General features: G+C 43.6%; 1 protein-coding gene across 2 annotated transcripts in view; it reads left to right on the top strand.

The window, feature by feature from the left end:
- VAT1L (vesicle amine transport 1 like) overlaps window positions 1–18,350 on the top strand; it is a 92,757-nt gene that overhangs the window by 45,380 nt on the left and 29,027 nt on the right. For both annotated transcript variants that reach the window (XM_053271262.1, XM_053271261.1), the window contains exons 4-7: window positions 1,046–1,188; window positions 11,765–11,868; window positions 14,387–14,442; window positions 15,308–15,502. In XM_053271262.1, the coding sequence (XP_053127237.1) occupies window positions 1,046–1,188; window positions 11,765–11,868; window positions 14,387–14,442; window positions 15,308–15,502 (498 nt within the window). The remainder of the gene's footprint in view (window positions 1–1,045; window positions 1,189–11,764; window positions 11,869–14,386; window positions 14,443–15,307; window positions 15,503–18,350) is intronic.

Below are 18,350 nucleotides of genomic sequence, written 5' to 3'. Positions count from 1 at the left end.
TCCCAGCTGCACACCCCCACCTTCGTCCTTCTCGGCTGTCCACCAGCCAGCCAGCCGTTTGCCACCACTTTCTCCCCCAACCCCCACCTTCGCTTTTATGCCCACCTGCCCGCCGTCCGGCCGTCTTCTTCCCCACCCCCCCACCCCCACTGGCCGTCTTCTTCCCCACACCGCAGCCACTGTTTTCTTCGGCCAGCCACCCAGCACCATTCACCGCCATTTTTTTGGCCCGCTGGCCAGCCACCTGCCGCAATTTTCTCCCCCCACTGTACCCATCGCTATCCAGGCAGCTGCTCGCGAACTCTCACGAGAGCTGCCTCACATGGGATTAGCCATGGGTATACCTAAGAGAAATATATATAAAGAAGATTCTTACTCCAACCCTAACGTGATTCTCTGGTAACTTGAGATAAATTTTGAGTAAAAAGGCATTGGACCCGTGGTTCTGCATGATGTGCAGATGCGGCCTAAGCCTTTCTCTAAATTGTAGAGGTCAAGTTTTATTCTATATACTTTATTGATGTAACTGCAGATAGGTTTTTTAAGCTATTATTTTTAGTTGTATTTTATTAAGGGACACATTATGCAAAGACCCAGCTCCCTTGAGAAGTCAATAATGCTGGGGAAAGTTGAAGGAAAGAGAAGAAGAGGATAACCAGCAGCAAGGTGGATGGACTCGGGTACGACAGCAATGGATGCACCACCGAGAGACCTTAAAGGCCATGTTGAAGACAGATCATCCTGGAGAGAATCTATCTATGTGGTCGCTAAGAGTTGACACTGACTTGACATGTGTATACTTGATATGTATACACACCTACAATTATTCATACATTGTTCAATAAGTGCATAGCAGTTCATTTCCTATCTGTTCATTTGAGGGAATCTGTATCCTAGTGCACTTTTAAAATGAACACATTTGCATTGATTCACACAAATAGGTTACATGTCTGCAGACAGCTGTGCACACATACAGTATAATGTCTGAACAGGGCTGTGGTAGACTTGGTTTGTGTGAGTGGCTAACACAGTTATGTATTTTCAGGGTCAAGCAGTTGCTCAGATCTGCTCAACTGTCCCAAACGTGACTGTATTTGGAACAGCTTCCTCCTTCAAGCATGAAGCAATCAAAGGTTCCGTCACCCACCTCTTTGACCGAAATGCAGACTACGTCCAAGAAGTAAAACGGTAGACGGGTTTCTTTTTCTTTTTATTTGCTGAGAATGAGGTTAAAAACTGTAGAAACAATGAATGGACATATTTGCATGATATGATTTTGTTGCTCTATTATAATTATTATTACGTATACTTATGGTTATAGGTAGGTGGGTGTATCATTCCCAACTAGAGATGTGCCCAAAAGGAATTTTCCGATTCGTTTTGAATTTGAATCGAATTCCGAAAATTTGTTTTTCAGTTTTTAAAACACAGCAACAAATCAAATATAAAATAGGGGAAGGCCAAGTGAAACAGAAAGGTCTTCTTTATCTGTCCAAAGCTAAACAGGGAGGAGGCAAGCTGGAGAACAGGAAGCAGGGAGTTCCAAGCCGCTGGTGCCACCACAGAAAAGGCTCACCCATGAGTCACCAGCATACTTCAGACAGCAATGCAAAGCACCAAAGAGCTTCTCTGAGTCAAGCATCACTGTATCCCTCCTGCTGTCCACCACCTATACATGTATGCAAGCAAGCAAGCAGCCTGGTTTGCCCTCTAGCACACTAGAGGGAACAGAAGGCTTGTGTGCCCGTCCCAATCTAGCCCTCCCTATCCATCTAGCCCTCCCTATCCAAGCATGCAGGCAATAGAGGGGAACTGGACTGAACATGGATTATTACCATCCTTTCTCGCATGTGAGTCCAGCCTGTTCTTGTGGACAAAATATAGCTGGCAAATATAGCTAGCTTTCCAAGGATGGTGTTTACAAGAGTACTTTTTTAAATTTTGGCTTCCTGGCTTTGATCAGATCCCGAAAGAAGCGGTTAGTCATTGTGCTTTTGTAAGAGAATGCTCCTCAAAAGAGGAGCAAAGAGGATATGATTAGCACATACTCCTGGCAATTGCTTGGGGCAATTTGACCCGGACAGAAAGGGATTACGTCTTTCAATAAGGTCCTCTCAACTGAGCAAGATGAAAAGGCTTAGAAAATCCAACTGACACCTGTTAAAAATGCAAGCTAGCACCTCAGTTGAGATAAGTGGGCATGAGCTCAGGTTTCTCCCTCTGGCTTTTATAGGCTTATCCTGGAAAATGGGTGTTATTTCTAGAAGGAATATTTGGAATCTCCAGTGTGAGATAAAATCCTTCATTTTGTCATAAAACTGCATTGCAAGTTTGGGATTATTCACTATCAGAACTCTTCTCTAGCTGCTTCTGTAAGCATATTTACAGTGCAAGATTATTAATTATTTATTTACAAAGTCAGACAGGTGTTATTGACTGGTTTGTTTTATCCAGACATCGAGTCCTTCCCAAGGACCTGGGATGGCTGAATTTTATTAAGTATACTTATATTACGTATACTTACGTATACTTATTATCAATATTGTTCTTGTTATTATTGTAGATATCGTCACAGAATATAGGCTGTTCCCAGTAAAGTTGCTTTTTGTAACTGGCTGATGGTGATTTCTGTGGCCCCTATGGTGTTGAGGTGCTCTTCAAGGTCTTTTGGAACTGCACCCAGGGTTACTACTACTGGGATTATTTTGGTCTCTTTCTGCCACAGCCTTTCAATTTCAATTTGTAAATCTTTGTATTTTGTTATTTTCCCCCCTTTTTCTTTTTCTTCTATTCTGCTATCCACTAGTATTGCTATGTTGATTATTTTAACTTGTTTTTCTTTCTTCTCGACTACAGTTATATCTGGTGTATTGTGTGGCAGATGTTTGTCTGTTTGTAGTCGGAAGTCCCATAATATTTTTGCATCTTCATTTTCTTCTTTGGAGAGGAGAGCTGGTCTTGTGGTAGCAAGCATGACTTGTCCCCATAGCTAAGCAGGGTCTGCCCTGGTTGCATCTGAATGGGAGACTTGATGTGTGAGCACTGCAAGGTATTTCCCTCAGGGGATGAAGCCGCTCTGGGAAGAGCAGAAGGTTTCAAGTTCCCTCTCTGGCTTCTCCAAGATAGGGCTGAGAGAGATTCCTGCCTGTAACCTTGGAGATGCTGCTGCCAGTCTGAAGACAATACTGAGCTAGATAGACCAATGGTCTGACTCAGTATATGGCAGTTTCCTATGTTCCTATGTTTACCACTTTTTCAATTTTATGGTCCCACCAATCTTTGGCTACAGGTCGCTTGTATTTTTTGCAAATGTTCCAGTTTATCATCCCTGCTACCTTGTCATGCCTTTGTTTGTAGTCAGTCTGTGTGATCTTTTTACAACAGTTGATTAGGTGGTCTACTGTTTCATCTGCTTCTTTACAAAGGCGGCATTTGCTGTTTGTTGTTGATTTTTCTACTTTTGCTCTTATTGCATTTTGTTCTTCTTCATATTATTATTTCTTGTTTACACAGTCAGACAGGTGTTATTGACTGGCTTGTTTTATCCAGACAACGAGTCCTTCCCAAGGACCTGGGATGGCTGAATTTTATCGTCAATACTATTGGATATTATAGATATCATCACAAAATATAGGCTGTTCCCAGTAAAGCTGCTTTTTGTAATTGGCTGATGGTGATTTCTGTGGCCCCTATGGTGTTGAGGTGCTCTTCAAGGTCTTTTGGGACTGCACCCAGGGCGCCAGTTACCACTGGGATTATTTTGGTCTTTTCTGCCACAGCCTTTCAATTTCAATTTGTAGATCTTTGTATTTTGTGATTTTTTCTATTTCTTTTTCTTCTATTCTGCTATCCCCTGGTATTGCTATGTCGATTATTTTAACTTGTTTTTCTTTCTTCTCGTGTTATTAAGTATTATTATTATTATTATCATCATCATCATCATTATTACTATTTTCTTCATCATCATCATCATCATCATCATCAATTCGATTTCTATACCGCCCCTCAAAAATGGCTCAGGGTGGTTTACACAGAGAAATAACAAACAAACCAGATGGATCCGTGTCCCCAAAGGGCTCATGATCGAAAAAGATATGATAGACACCAGCAACAGTCATTGGGAGGTATTGTGCTGGGGGTGGATAGGGCCAGTTACTCTCCCCCTGCTAAATAAAGAGAATCACCACAGTAAAAGGTGCTTCTTCGCCCAGTTAGCAGAGCTTATGCATGTTTACTCAAAATTAAGTCCTACCAGTTGACATACTGACTAATCAAGTGAGGATACAGTGAGAGGCTTCCCCACTCCTGTAAAGTGCATGGGGGCAATTTCTGGTTTTCCAAAAATATGCCCTCACAGCCCTCAGGGACATATTTTTAGAAGGCACAGAGCACTTGGAGAGGCAGGAAAGATGGGTGAAAATTGTTCTCTGCCCCCACTCTGTTAACATCAGCTTCTTGTTGCATATTTGCTTCATCAAACAGGATATCAGCCAATGTATTTAATAGGGCAAGTATACATAGATTTACAGCCTTAGCGGACTCTATATGGTGGTGAGATGTCAGGACATATAACAGCAAAGAGCAGGGTGATGTCAATGCAAAATAAGTAAAGTAAAGTAAAGTAAAGTAAATAAAACTAAACTAAACTAAACTAAACTAAACTAAACTAAAGTAAAAACTAAAACAAAACAAAACAACTAGCTGTGCTGGGTGCAGAGCATCTGCACCTCTAGTTCTCCCCCCACACCCCACCACTGCCATTTTCTTCCCCATCCACAACTGTCACTGCCATTTTCTTCCGCCGTCCACCCGCCGCCGCTATTTTCTTTTTCCCACCATCTTTCCTACAAGCCTGTTCACAGGCGCCGGCACTTTCCTCTCCCCCTGCCGGCAGCTTGCTCACAAACTCTCGTGAGAGCTGCCACACATGGGATTAGCAACAGGTACACCTTAGAGAAATATATATAGAGAGAATAATAATTAATAATAGGTCCATGAAATGAGAAAAATATCAGAACCAATCTGACCTGACAAGAAAATTTTTGAGAGGGCCAACACGGCCCCCCCAAAACTGTCAATCCTGTCAGATTGGGCCAGAATGCTGACATTTCCCCAACATTCTGTCAGGTCCCCCCACCCACCCACCCTCTCCTACCCTTTCTCAGTCCTCTAGTGGAGGGCAAGAGAGGGCAAACATAGTCAGCAAGTTGCTTGCCTTTCAGTGGCTTGAGATTTAAAGGGGGAAGAAACCATTTCCCCTTTAAACCTCAACCCCCACTGAAGTCAAGGGGTTTGTCCACTAGCTCTTTTGTTCCGGCGGTGAAGGATGGGTGGGCAAAGGGCACCCTAATAGGGAATCGCAAGATCAAAGAGTCCCTGGTGGGGAGTTGCTCCTCTCTCCCCTGCCCCCGATTTCCAGGATATAGCCCCTCAAAAACACCCACAAAGCCAAGTCAGAGGGATGGAAAGAGGTTCAACATGCAAATTGGAACTAGAAATACAGTAGATTTCCACAAAGATAGGAGGGAATTTAGTCAGATTTCTGTTGGAGGTGGGGTCCCTCCTGTTGTTCCAAAACTCATTCCAGTTATGCCAAATAGAGAACATTTTGGGTTCAAAATGCCTGTCACACCAACACACAGTAGTAATAGTAATAGTAATAGTAATAGTAATAGTAATAGTAATAGTAAAGTAATAGTGTGCCCCAAATACTGATGAGTGGCATGAGAAAGAATCAGAAAAAGGAGAGGTTCCAGGAGGTTCACTGGAAAGCACAGGGGAGTGAACGAACACTTTTGTGCTTCTCATGACAGCGTTGGGGACATGCTGGTCTCTGAAGTGGGTGGGGGGTCAGATTTGGGCTCAGAATAAAACAAGCATAATAAATAAAACAGAATAAATCAGAATATAAACATGGGGAAATAGCTCTACAGGGAAGCCAAGGCCTTTGCCAATGGAAATTCTACTCTGTGCCCTTCCCCTCCAGCTTTTGAGATTTTTAAGGTTTCACAGAGACTTGCTCACAGTATTCCAAGCCAAACTACACAGCCTAAGGACTAGACACTTGCTTTTTAGGAAGGAAGGAAGGAAGCAAGGAAGGAAGGAGGAAGGAAGGAAGGAAGGAGCATTTAATCAACACAATGGATTCTGCATTATTACCAGTACCTATGTGTGCATGGTGCTGTTAAAAAATTGTGGAACACCCCGGGAGGGGGGAACAGTGTCCAAGAAGCACCAGGAGGACATTAGGCTAAGGTTTGATCAACCATTCCAAACAGAGAAATTCCGGCTCAAATGTGAGGGAGTTAAACTGGTATACCTTTCTTCGCATACCGTAAGGGTGTGCACAAACCATGGTTCAAGCACTAGTTCAGTGCCACAGGGAGGGGAGCAGGGAGCAGAAGCTTTAAGAGAGAGAAGAGCAGGTCCTTACCTGCTGGGGCAGTGCTCAACCCAAATACCCCAGCATGGCACCAGCATTCACATGGCATGGTGTTGCTGACCACACAAATGGCGCCTGTGCAGGGGTACTTGGGAAATTCTACTTCTGCCCCCATCCCCAAGTCTGACCCCCCAATTCTGAAGCTGCATGGGGCAACAGAGAGTGGGTAAGGACTTGCTCTCCTCTTTTCTAAAGTTCCCATGCCCCGCTCCCCTTTTACAGTGCCAAACTGTTTCGGACCTCATCCGAACTGGTTCGCCGCCGAACCGGTGCTCACACCACTGTTCGTGCACACCCTTAGCACACAGACCTCCCCCTTTTGCCACTGCCACCAGTTTTGTGATAGAAGCAGCCATGGATGACTTCGGGTCAGTCACTCTTTGTCAGCCTTACCTGCCTTGCAGAGTAACTGTTGCAGAGTTATTGTGAAGTGGGATACAAATGGTAATAAACAAACAACACTCCACATCATATCACTGGAGTGTACTTATGAACATACATTTTCATGTGTGTTCATATAGTTTTTTCCCCACCAAGAAGAAATGTAGCATACTTTCATCATTCCCTTGTCACATCTTAATAGCAGCAGAAAATTTAGGCACTGTCATTATATGCCATATTTTCCTACACTGCTCCTTTGCTGCTGGCTACTTTTCTGGTTCCTGGAAAAGGAAAGCAAAATGCATAGTCCAGGCACAAAGCATTGTCTGCGATGTGAGTATAATTGCTATTAGCCAATTTCAGACAGGATCATTGTCATGAGATAAACATTGTTCATGAGGATTAGACATTGTTCACTCTACCTTATACCTCTCTCTTTCCCTAGGGCATAATTATCCATAATAACTGCACCAATGGTTTTCATAATTGTTTAATTAACGTGAACTATTAAAAATATTTTTTTGCACAATTGCTACAGTCAGTGACGTGAGTGTGTTGTATAATGGCAGAATGCAGAAAGTCTGGTGTAGAGCCAGGAAATCATAGGTTTGTGGCTAGTACAAAGAATTACGAAAATCAGAACTTCCTATTCCCTGTTGTCATAATTAAGTTCTTGCTTATTTATTTGTGCCCTTGAAATGTTTGTACCCTGCCTTTCCAGCCATGTAGGTCTCCAAGGCAGCTCACAACAGTTAAAATAACAGCAGTTAGTCCTCCGTGTCAGTGAAGGTTTCTCTAAACCCAGCTATAATCTTTTATCCAATATCCTCTTCCACCTCCAATAGCCTCCAATGGGGAGGGGATCAGCAAGGAACCCTGTTCCAGTCTGACACCTCAGACAGAGAAATGTGAAGTCCTCCTCTTGACAGAAACGTCCATCCCCATCATTTTTCAATATATTCTGCTTTCAAGAAGGCAGCTTCAGGTTACTAGTTTAGAAGAGTGGCGAGAAAGCTCCTTATCCAAGGAGAGGAGAGCTGGTCTTGTGGTAGCAAGCATGACTTGTCCCCTTAGCTAAGCAGGGTCTGCCCTGGTTGCATATGAATGGGAGACTAGAACTGTGAGCACTGTAAGATATTCCCCTCAGGGGATGGAGCCACTCTGGGAAGAGCAGAAGGTTCCAAGTTCCCTCCCTAGCTTCTCCAAGATAGGGCTGAGAGAGATTCCTGCCTGCAACCTTGGAGAAGCCACTGCCTGTCTATGTAGACAATACTGAGCTAGATAGACCAATGGTCTGACTCGATATATGGCAGCTTCCTATGTTCCTAAAGCTTCTATTTGTAATCCTGATCTGATATTTCAGGCAGGACCTTTCTTTGAATGCCTTTCCCTTCTTTATTCAATACAAACTCCTCAGTCTTATTTCAGTGCTCTCCGTGGCTTGCCTTTACTCAGCGGTCTCCAGCTGTGGTTGGATTCCAACTCCCATCATCCTCAGGCACCGTGGCCAGTAGACAGGAGTGATGGGAGTTGTAGGCAAATATCTGCAGGAGGGTGGCAGTTTGAGACCTGTGGCCTTATCTCCAGCACAACCCTGCCCATGACATTTCCAGTTCCGCCCATCACAGCTGCCCAAAGGTCTTCTGTTGGAGCAGGGGAGAAGCTTACAGATGTCTTCAGCTTTCTGTCCTCACCCAAACTTCTTCAAAGATTCCAATGCTTATAAAAAGCTGCAATGAGCAGTGACTGCTTCTTTCCCCCCTCAGATGCTACTCAAGATAATGGACCAGTTCAGATGCCAGAGAGGGTTTTCAGGTAGTAGAGGAACAGGCACTCAGTCCCTCAAGTGCCCATACTGCCATGATGCGGCCAGCCACACCCCAATGCTGATATGCTGGCATCATGGGGGGTGGCTAGCATCAGGCCATGCCCTCTGGCCTGCATTTCCTGGCTAGCAAGTGCTTTGTTAGCCACTTGGTTGGCTTCCTTTCACTTCTCTCCTTTCCAAGCGGCTAGTGAAGTTTGCTAGCTGGGAAATATGGCAGGAAATATGGCAGCCCCAATGCCATGGTAGCAGGGAGCAGGCAGTGAGTGAGGCAATGCCCATGGGTGATGGAGGTTGGAGTGGGATGTCCACTTGCCACCCCAGGAGACAGATGCCACCTGAGGCTGTTGCCTCACCTTGCCTCATTGGCAAGTCACCCCTCTCTGGTACAGATAATATCATGAGTGACTGGAGTGTTCCACACCACTACATATTTTAAATAATAATAAAAGCCTTAAAACTTACCTGTTTAAAGAAGCTTTTAAATGTGTTTTTACTACCACCTGGTGGGTTTTTAATTTTAATTTGGTTTGGTTTGATTGTTTTTATTCTACATTGTGTTTTAGTTGTTTTATTGCATTAAATTTTATATGACTTTTATTGTTTTACTGTTGTGAGCCACCCCAAGCGGTGTGGTCCTGGAGGAGCAGGATATTATTATTATTATTATTATTATTATTATTATTATTATTATTATTATTATTAAGACACCCGTGCCCTGTCGAGCATATACCATGTCTGTGCAATTCTTCCCCCTCAAAAAAGAGGGGGGTAATCATATAAATCAAGCCTCTGCACTCAGTGGCATCCAGTTGTAACTAACTTGTGCTATTAGTTGCTGATTCATTTAAATTGCTCACAATTCCTGCATTTGTCTCTTTTACACGCTTCCCTTGTTTGTGCATAATAGGAACGTAATTTATCTGCACTTTTCCAATGCCTTCTGTTCGCAGTCTGCCCTGTAAAATTGTAATGGCAGTAAATCACAATTTTTATCTCTCTTTGATTCTTCTATACTCTGCAACAGAGTTTAACAAGATGTATGTTCAGCTCTTCCTGATTTGTTTTTCCTAATTGACTGGTTATGGCCCCTTCACTTAAATTGGCCTGATATAGATACGATCCATAGTCAGGGCTCATCGTGTATTCCAAGCTGTGGTTTGGCCATTCACATTGGACTTGGGCAAACAGGTTCGACTCCCCATTCAGCCACGAAACTCACAGAGTGACCTCGGGTCAGTCTGTCTCAGCCTTACAATAAAGTGGTTGTAAGGATTAAGTGTTGGGGGACAAACTGAGTGCCTTGGAAGATGAGTGAAATTTTTTTTTTTTTAAGCATCTGAAGAAAAGGAGATATTCATTGTTGGGATGTCATGTTAACTGGTCGCTTAGGTGGCCCTGTGGAGGCTGGAGAAGGGTGTGGCATCCCTCCTCTGAGGCTTTCATTCCCTTTAGGGGCAGTGGGGAGGAGAAGGGCCCAGGCTGGTTGGATCCCAGTGGGGTTAAGAGGGCAAGGCAGGGAGAGCTGCAGGAAGCAGCTCTAGGGAGACCGCTAGGTTGGGCGGGGCAGGAAACAGGAAGCCAGGTCAGGAAGGAGGTGGGGCTAGAAGTTGGCTTTAAGCCCAGTCAGCTCTCTGCACTGGGGTATTTAAAGACAAGGCAGCTGATGAGGAGGGGCTGCTTCTGAGTATGGGAGCCAGGAGTTCTCCAGGAGAGGGAACTGGCTGAATGCAGCAAGCCAGATGGAGGACTCAGGTGACAAGCTCACCTCCTCCCCTGGCGGTTCCTGAGGCTGACCTTTTAGCATATAGGCTTAAGCTTAAGCTTTTCCAGAGGTTAGGGTTGTTCCTCCATGTGCTCAGTGAGCATGCATATGGTGGCAGATTCTGGCCCAAAGCATGCATGCATTCATTGGCACACCAGCAAGGTGATGGCAAACACAATATAATGGTGGTGGAGCCTGCTGGCATGAAGTCACCTCCACCCCTACTCCTGTTGAGGAATGCCCCAAATATATGAAAAGGAATGCAGAGCTCCATTGTGTTTCCTGTTTTACAATTCTTGCCTCGGACTCATTTTCCAAAGGAAAAACTTGTATTTAATTAGCCGGAGGGTATCTGCTAGGGTTGTGAGAAGCACCCCAATTTGCTTTTCACAAAGAACATAATTCTTTAATGGAATACTTCTCCATGGGATGTGGTGATGACCACTAGCTTGGATGGCATTAAAGGGGGCTTGGACAAATTCATGGAGGACAGGTTTATCAATGGCTATTAGTCTGGTGGCTGTGGGCTACCTCTAGTCTCAGAGGCACAATCCCTCTCAATACCAGTTGCAGGGGAGTAACAGCAAGAGATAGGGCATGCTAAAGTGACTAATGGAGCCTCCGCCAGCCCACAGTGCCAACGAGGCCTAGGGAAGCCACTGCTGACCCACCACCAAGGAGCTGAGCTGCCGTGGTGGTGCATAAGGTAACTTCCTGCCTGCCTCCCCACACATCCCTTTTCAACCCCGTAGGGTTTTCCTGATGCTTGTAATGGGAATTCCCAGAAGAATCTGGTGGGCTGCTGTGTGAAACAGTATGCTGGACTAGATAGGCCTTGGGCCTGTGTTCTTATGATTCAAGGGTGGAAGCCTTGGTGCTTCCAATGAGTCCTCTCTTCTATTCAGGCTGAAGTGGGCAGAAACACAAAAAGATCTGCAAAGCTTTGCCCAGTGCTAACAGCGTCTTCCTTTCTTCTCATGATCTTGGTTTTGGTTTTGGTTTGAGTTGTCCTCCTCCATTTCTTCTTGATTTTGTTGGCCATGGCATCTGCCAACATTTGGATGAACCATGAATTCTAGTATCATGTTAGAAGGAGAAAAGCTTCACTGCACCATGTGTAGTTTTACACATTTTCTTCATGTCCCTACTTAGAGGTCTTTTTTTCTAAACTAAAAGCTGTAAATAGGCTTTAGGAATAGGCTACGCTGGTATGTACTTGAATCAAGAGTTCTCCTTGTATCTCATATTCTGTTTTTATTGATTGGTCTTCATACCACTTACCTCTACGAGAATCTTTAGGGGCTAAGGGCTGCAAGTCTAGACTGCAATATTTGTCTCTGTTGCTTTTTAGGATCTCTGCAGACGGGGTTGATATCGTGCTGGATTGCCTTTGTGGAGAAAATACAGGGAAAGGCCTTAGTCTTCTCAAACCCCTTGGAACTTATATTTTGTATGGTGAGTGAAATTCCATTGCAATCTGACCTGCTTAGACAACTACTCCCTCCCCCCACCCACACACACCACCACATGGTAGCCAGCAAAGTGGATGATAGTGGCCATCTGTCTGTGGTGACCCGCTGCATGGGCATTGATTATAAGCATTCAGAAGTGACAATATAATGGTGGTGATATAAGCATACCTCCGTTCTTCAAACAAGTTTTTAGAACTCTTTAATGCATAAAATAGAATATTTATTTATTTTATTGTGTATTAAAAAAAATTTATATACCGCCTCCTCCAAAGACTCTAGGCGGTGAACAACAATACCAATAACAATTAATTAAAACAACAACAATAAATAATTAAAAGGCAAGTGCCTGAAGAGACAGGTGGGTCTTGAGAAGGGCCTTAAAAGCAGCCAGGGAGGGGGCCGAATGAATCCGGGGTTGGGGGGGAGATTCCTTATTATAAAATAAACTGAGCTTCTAAAATCAAGCAAGTGCATTTCAATGTCCAAACACTATTATCAATGTTCTATTTCAAGCAGCTGGAAATTAGGGGTGTGAGAACCAGCTTGAGCTAGTTCGCCATTGAACTTGGCCAACTCAAGGGCTTGCCCCTTGGCTTTCCCTCGAGCTGAACCACACACACCCAGCCAGTCCAGGAGTTCTAACGGGGGGGATTAGAAACTCATCATCTCTGGGGGGTTGCTGCCGTGGGGGTCTCTGGTGGTCTCCCCTCCATCTGCCAGCCTCCCCCAGTCTTTAATCATCCCGGTTTGGGCCATTATAGTCCATTATTGGCCTGTTGTGCACCTCTTTGCACTGGCAGAGGCCATTTCGGAGACCACCGCACATCAGCACTGGTCATCTGAGTGACTGGAGTCAGGCAGATGGCCAGTGCACATGTGCGGTGGCTTCCAAAATGGCTTCCACCAGCACAAAGAGGTGCAGAACTGGCCAAAAATGGACTATAATGGCCCGAACCAGGCCTATTGGAGACTGGGGGGAGGTCAGCAAGGGGAGGGGGAACTGCCCCGCATGGCTGCAGCATCACCCCCCAGAGGTGGTGAGTTTAAAAAAAAAAGTTAGAATCCCTGGACTGGCTCAAATTTGAGCCAAACTGGGGGGTCTGTTCAGGGAATCAAAAATGACCATACCTGGTTCTGATTCAGACTTGAACTGAACCAGACATAGTGGTTTCATGCACACTCCTGCTGGAAACCCGTAAGATTAAATACGGTCACTGCAGCTGAGGTAACCAATCCAAAGACAGGAGAAAAGCACAGAGGGGGAAATGAGTGGTTCTCCCTTTACTAGCCAATAGATTGTATTGCCTCTCTAATTTCCTCCTTAACATTAAGGATGGATGTGAATTGTTCAATTGGGAGAGCAGGTGAAGGCTTCAAAGGAAAAACCTGAAGAATTAGTTAGAAGGGATGGTTATAAACTCCCAATTAATCAATTTAGGAGAAATAAATTTGAGTAAGGGTTGCCTGTATATAAGGTTCCTTATGTGACTGGTAGAGTTATGTGGCAAACACAAAAGATCCTGAGAAAACATGGCTTGAAAGCTAATGTGTGCAGCACCTATGACTTTAAAACAGCATTTGGTTCAGTACAGAATATATGATAGTAAGTGTGAAATGAAGGATTGTGTGATATGTGAGAAGAATGGTGCCAGGTTAAGGGAAGAGTGTACAAAATTGTGTGTATAGAATCTGAGAATTTTTATATTGGGGAAACAGGGAGACCTCTTTAAAAGGTATAAAGAACATTTAGCAGACCAGCAATATAATAAAGATCTATTGAAACCCTGGGCAAGACATGAAAGAAAAACGTGAAGGAAGAGTTGCACAAACAAAGGTCTTTATTTTGGCCATTGGTGGAAATACTGTGAAATGTAAGATTAACAAGACCAAATGTAAATGAAATGAAATGTAAGATTAATGAGACCGTGTATATTGAACAATTGCATCCATCCATTAATGTAAACCACCCTGAGCCATTTTGGAAGGGCGATATAGAAATTGAATAAATAAATTGAATAAATAAATAAATAAATGTTAAGGAGGAAATGAGAGGGACAATGTCGGAGCAGCAGATAAATGACTTGACTAGCAAGTCAGAGGTTGCCGGTTCGAATCCCCGCTGGTATGTTTCCCAGACTATGGGAAACACCTATATTGGGCAGCAGTGATATAGGAAGATGCTGAAAGGCATCTTCTCATGCTGCACGGGAGAATGCAATGATAAACCCCTTCTGTATTCTCCCAAAGACAACCACAGGGCTCTGTGGTCGCCAGGAGTCAACACTGAATTGATGGCACGCTTTACCTTTAAATGACAAAGGGATAATGTTGGAAAGACAGTTGGAAAGATAATGTTGAAAAGAAAGTTCTTCCTTGGTTAGGACTTTTACGGAGTGGGAATGTGATTTTAAGATTTTCTCTAGGGTATCAAAATTCTTTGGCCTGCCCCTCATGGCAGTTTCTACCTTCATAACTGCTTTTTTGTGCCCCTTATTTTTCAGGTTCATCAAACATGGTCACTGGAGAAACCAAAAGTTTCTTCAGCTTTGCAAAATCAGTAAGTACAAGATGCTCTCTAGACTATACTTATTTGTGTGTCTCTCATTATTTACTAGGCACCCAGAATTTTTTTTAAAAAAACCAGCATGTTAAACTTTTGCAGTCTCAGGATCGAATTAGAAGTTACACAGATGTCTGAAAATTCTCTTAATGGTGGTCTTTAATGAAACGCTGCCATAGGAGTCTCTGAGCAGAGAAACTGCAGCAGGAAGGGACTACTTAAGCACACTTAGGTCCTGAAGTATGGGCACTCATACCTTTTGCCCCAAAAGTCAGTAGCTCAAAGGCAGAACATCTCCTTTGCATGCAGAAGTGCCAGGTTTGATAATCTCATCTGAAACCCTGGAGAGCCACTTCCAGTCAGTGCCGACAATGCTGAGCTAAATTGACCAATGCTCTATGGCGAACTGGCTCGAATCGAACTGGGTTTGATTCTAATCAGCCCAGTTCGACCCGTTTGAGCTCAAACCAGCCTGGCCCTCCGAAAACCCCACTTCATCTGGTTCTAGTGCTTGCAGGTCAGAATCCTTATTGGATTCTCCTCTGCAACCTTGGAGAAGCCGCTACCAGTCTGTGTAGAAAATACTGAGCTAGATGGACCAATGGTCTGACTTGGTATATGGCAGCTTCCTATGTTCCTATATACTGGCAATTTTAACCTTCATATTACCCATGTCTGTGTTAGACCTCAGTCAAACTCTCCTTAAGAATGTCAACATGTAAGATAACCCCTACAGGGGCCCCATCTAGTCCAGCATCCTGTTTCCAACATTGACCATGCTCACATGAAGGGCATGCCCGAATGTGCATCACTTACTTACATTACATACTTAGATTCTAATCTTGTTGTTCTTGGTCTGTAGTGGTGGCAAGTGGAGAAAGTGAACCCTATCAAGCTGTATGAAGAGAACAAAGTCATGGCTGGATTTTCTCTCTTAAACCTCCTATTCAAACAAGGCCGAAGTGGTCTGATTAGCAGTGTAATGGACAAACTCATACAACTCTACAACGAAAAGAAGATCAAGCCGCTAGTTGACTCATTATGGGCACTGGAAGAGGTAGGGTGGCTCTCTTTCTTCTTACTTTATGCTGATATGAGCTTAAAAAGCTATCCCTGACTCAAGAGTCTTAATCTATTTGCATAAAAGATGATTTGTACACATAACGTTGATGTCTCTAGGCATTGAGCTAGAGATGACTAAGCACATAAGAAACCTGCTAGAAAATTCCATCTTGCAGTTTTCTCTCCTGATCCTCTGAAGCGAATTTCCATGAAAAATCTTGTTACTAGTTTGAACTGTGGTGAGTCCAGTTGTGTGCCATTTTACTCTAAATTATCACATTCTTACTTAGCAGTCTTTTTTTGCTCCAGGGTGCCTTGATCTCAGCTGCAGCACATCATGGGTTTTGTATTTTCACAGTTGGATGGACGTTTAGTCCTGTGTATGCATGTTTTTCTCAACAGAAAATGAAAATATATGCAGGGCTTAAAATTCCACAATACTAAAGATGCTTTGGTGGGGAGAGTTGACTCTGTTGTGGGGATACACGACATCAATATATATAATATAAATTGAGCAAATAAGACCAGACCCCGCCCTGAAGAGCTTACAGTCTGATATCTGTGTAATGAAAGGAGGGAGATGGAAAAGGGGTAGGAAAAAGCAAGGGGGGAACACTACAAAAAGAGACAGGAGCCTAAAATAGGAGTCAAGGATCATTATTAGTTTTCTTTCCATTCCCTCCCTTTGCTTTTTAAATGAAAAATAGCAGGATTTTTTGAAAGAAGAAATAATGAGAAACAATCAGTAATTCAATCCCACTCCTAGCAGTGAACAGGAACTGACTGCTAAGGGGCAATTACGGGGCAGTTTACGTTAATTCTCTGACCACATGAACAGAAAGCAATTGGAGGCAGAGGCCACAGGGAGGAAGCTTCTAATTCAAATCGCAGGGAAAGTCTGCTGAATATGATTTACTTCTGTGCAAAAACGATACAAGGATTTTTAGATTGTCAGCCCTTTGGGGACTGGGACCCATATTATTTATTTATTATTTCTCTGTGTAAACCACTCTGAGCCATTTTTGGAAGGGCGGTATAGAAATCAAATAAATCATCATCATCATCATCATCTTGGCTCTTAAGCTAGGCATTACCATAGCACTACTGCTGTGAGGAATTGCCATTTCCATTCTGTTTCCAAATGACTGCCGGAAAGGAATGTCTCAGTGGTGCCCAAGTCTCTCTCCAGAGTTTTTTGGCTAATAGTTTCATGTAGTGCCTTCTCCCACATCAACCTCATCACATTCTAAGGTTGTCTGAAGAGGTCATGCTCTGGGTCCCATCTATTCCGGGAAGTCTGTTAAGGGCATGGAGTACTGTCTTCACAGTAATTAATGTCGCTCGTGTTAAAGAAAAGTCTCCTCAGGAAATCTTTTTCAGGATTCCTCCATTCTTGCTTTTTAGCAGTTAGTTATAAGCTTTTTGTTCACCAGTGCTTCTGAGTCCATTGAGAATTTTCCTCTTGGTCTGTTGCTATTTTTATGTATCATATTTTTAGTTTGCTGCTGTTGAAGATTTTTTTCCTGTTGATATTGTTTTGATTCTAAATGTTATGGTTGATTTGCAACTGCCTCTGACAACTTATTGGAAAGGCAGCAAACTATTGGAAAAGCATAAATAATGCAAACCAATCAATTAGTTTATTCCTAGGTAAAGTAAAGGTAAAGTGTGTTGTAAAATCGATTTTGACTCCTGGCCCCCACAGAGTCCTGTGGCTTTCTTTGGGAGATACAGGAGGGGTTTACCATTGCCTCCTCCCAAGCAGTATGAGATGATGCCTTTCAGCATCTTCCTATATCGCTGCTGCCTGATATTGTACCAGCGGGGATTCAAACCGGCAACCTTCTGCTTGTTAGTCATTCTAAGCATGCAATATTTTTTAATTAAATTCAAAAGATACTAAATGAATCCTTCCAACCCTTCTATTGATGTTGATGATTCCAAGCTGTAATGTGCTTTGCAAATTCCCCACTAGATTGTGAACACTGAGTAGGCTTGATAAATGAGCAAGGCTACGGGCTTGAACAGATTGTATTTACATACTTCTCAGACTAATGTCAGAATGACAGCATCGATTGCTGCCAAATGTTAAATGAAATATTACCAAACAAATGAAAAAAAGATTTCCCAAAGGCTCTCAGTATGGCTTGCCTTCCACCACTTATCCCGATCCCCAAATGAACACCACTGTTGTCATTTACGTAACTGGTGCCTTCCAGTTAACTGGTTACTGTCATGCACATCATGTTCTTAATTTCAATGGATGGGTGGTAACCAGGGTGTAGCTATAATTGAGTGGATAGCTTCAAAGAACCTGGGCCCCCCATCTCCTGTGGGGCCCCCAGCTCCACCCCTCCCTATATTCTTCATATCTCCCTCACACTGAGGGGGTGTTGGGGAGAGGGGTGAACACAGGGCTCCTCTCCCCTAGCTACACCCCTGGTGGCAACATTACAATCAGGACAGCTGTGGTTACAGCAACATTTCACAACCACGTTGTCACAGTCATGCGACATTGGTGAGTCCAGAGGTTCCCAACCTCTGGTCAATTCAGGGGTTCCCAACCTGTGGTCCTCCAGATGTTGCTGAACTATAAGTCCTATCATCTCCTGCCACAATAAATAGCAGGGAGTGATGGAAGTTGTAGTTCAGCAGCATCTGGAGGACCACAGGTTGGGAACCTTACAGTAACTAGATAGTTGAAGCACCTCTGGATTTTGTGGACTGCCTTCTGCAGAGGGATATTTCAATTCACGGTTGATGTGCAGCTTCTGAGCGTGCCCCAAAGGGACATTTTATGGCATGAGAGTGTTCAGAATAAATCAGAACATTGCACCAGAATA

The sequence above is a fragment of the Hemicordylus capensis genome, chromosome 9 (genome assembly GCF_027244095.1).
Source record: "Hemicordylus capensis ecotype Gifberg chromosome 9, rHemCap1.1.pri, whole genome shotgun sequence".
In the NCBI taxonomy this organism is placed as follows: Eukaryota; Metazoa; Chordata; class Lepidosauria; order Squamata; family Cordylidae; genus Hemicordylus; species Hemicordylus capensis.
This window is presented reverse-complemented; position numbering and strand designations above follow the sequence as displayed.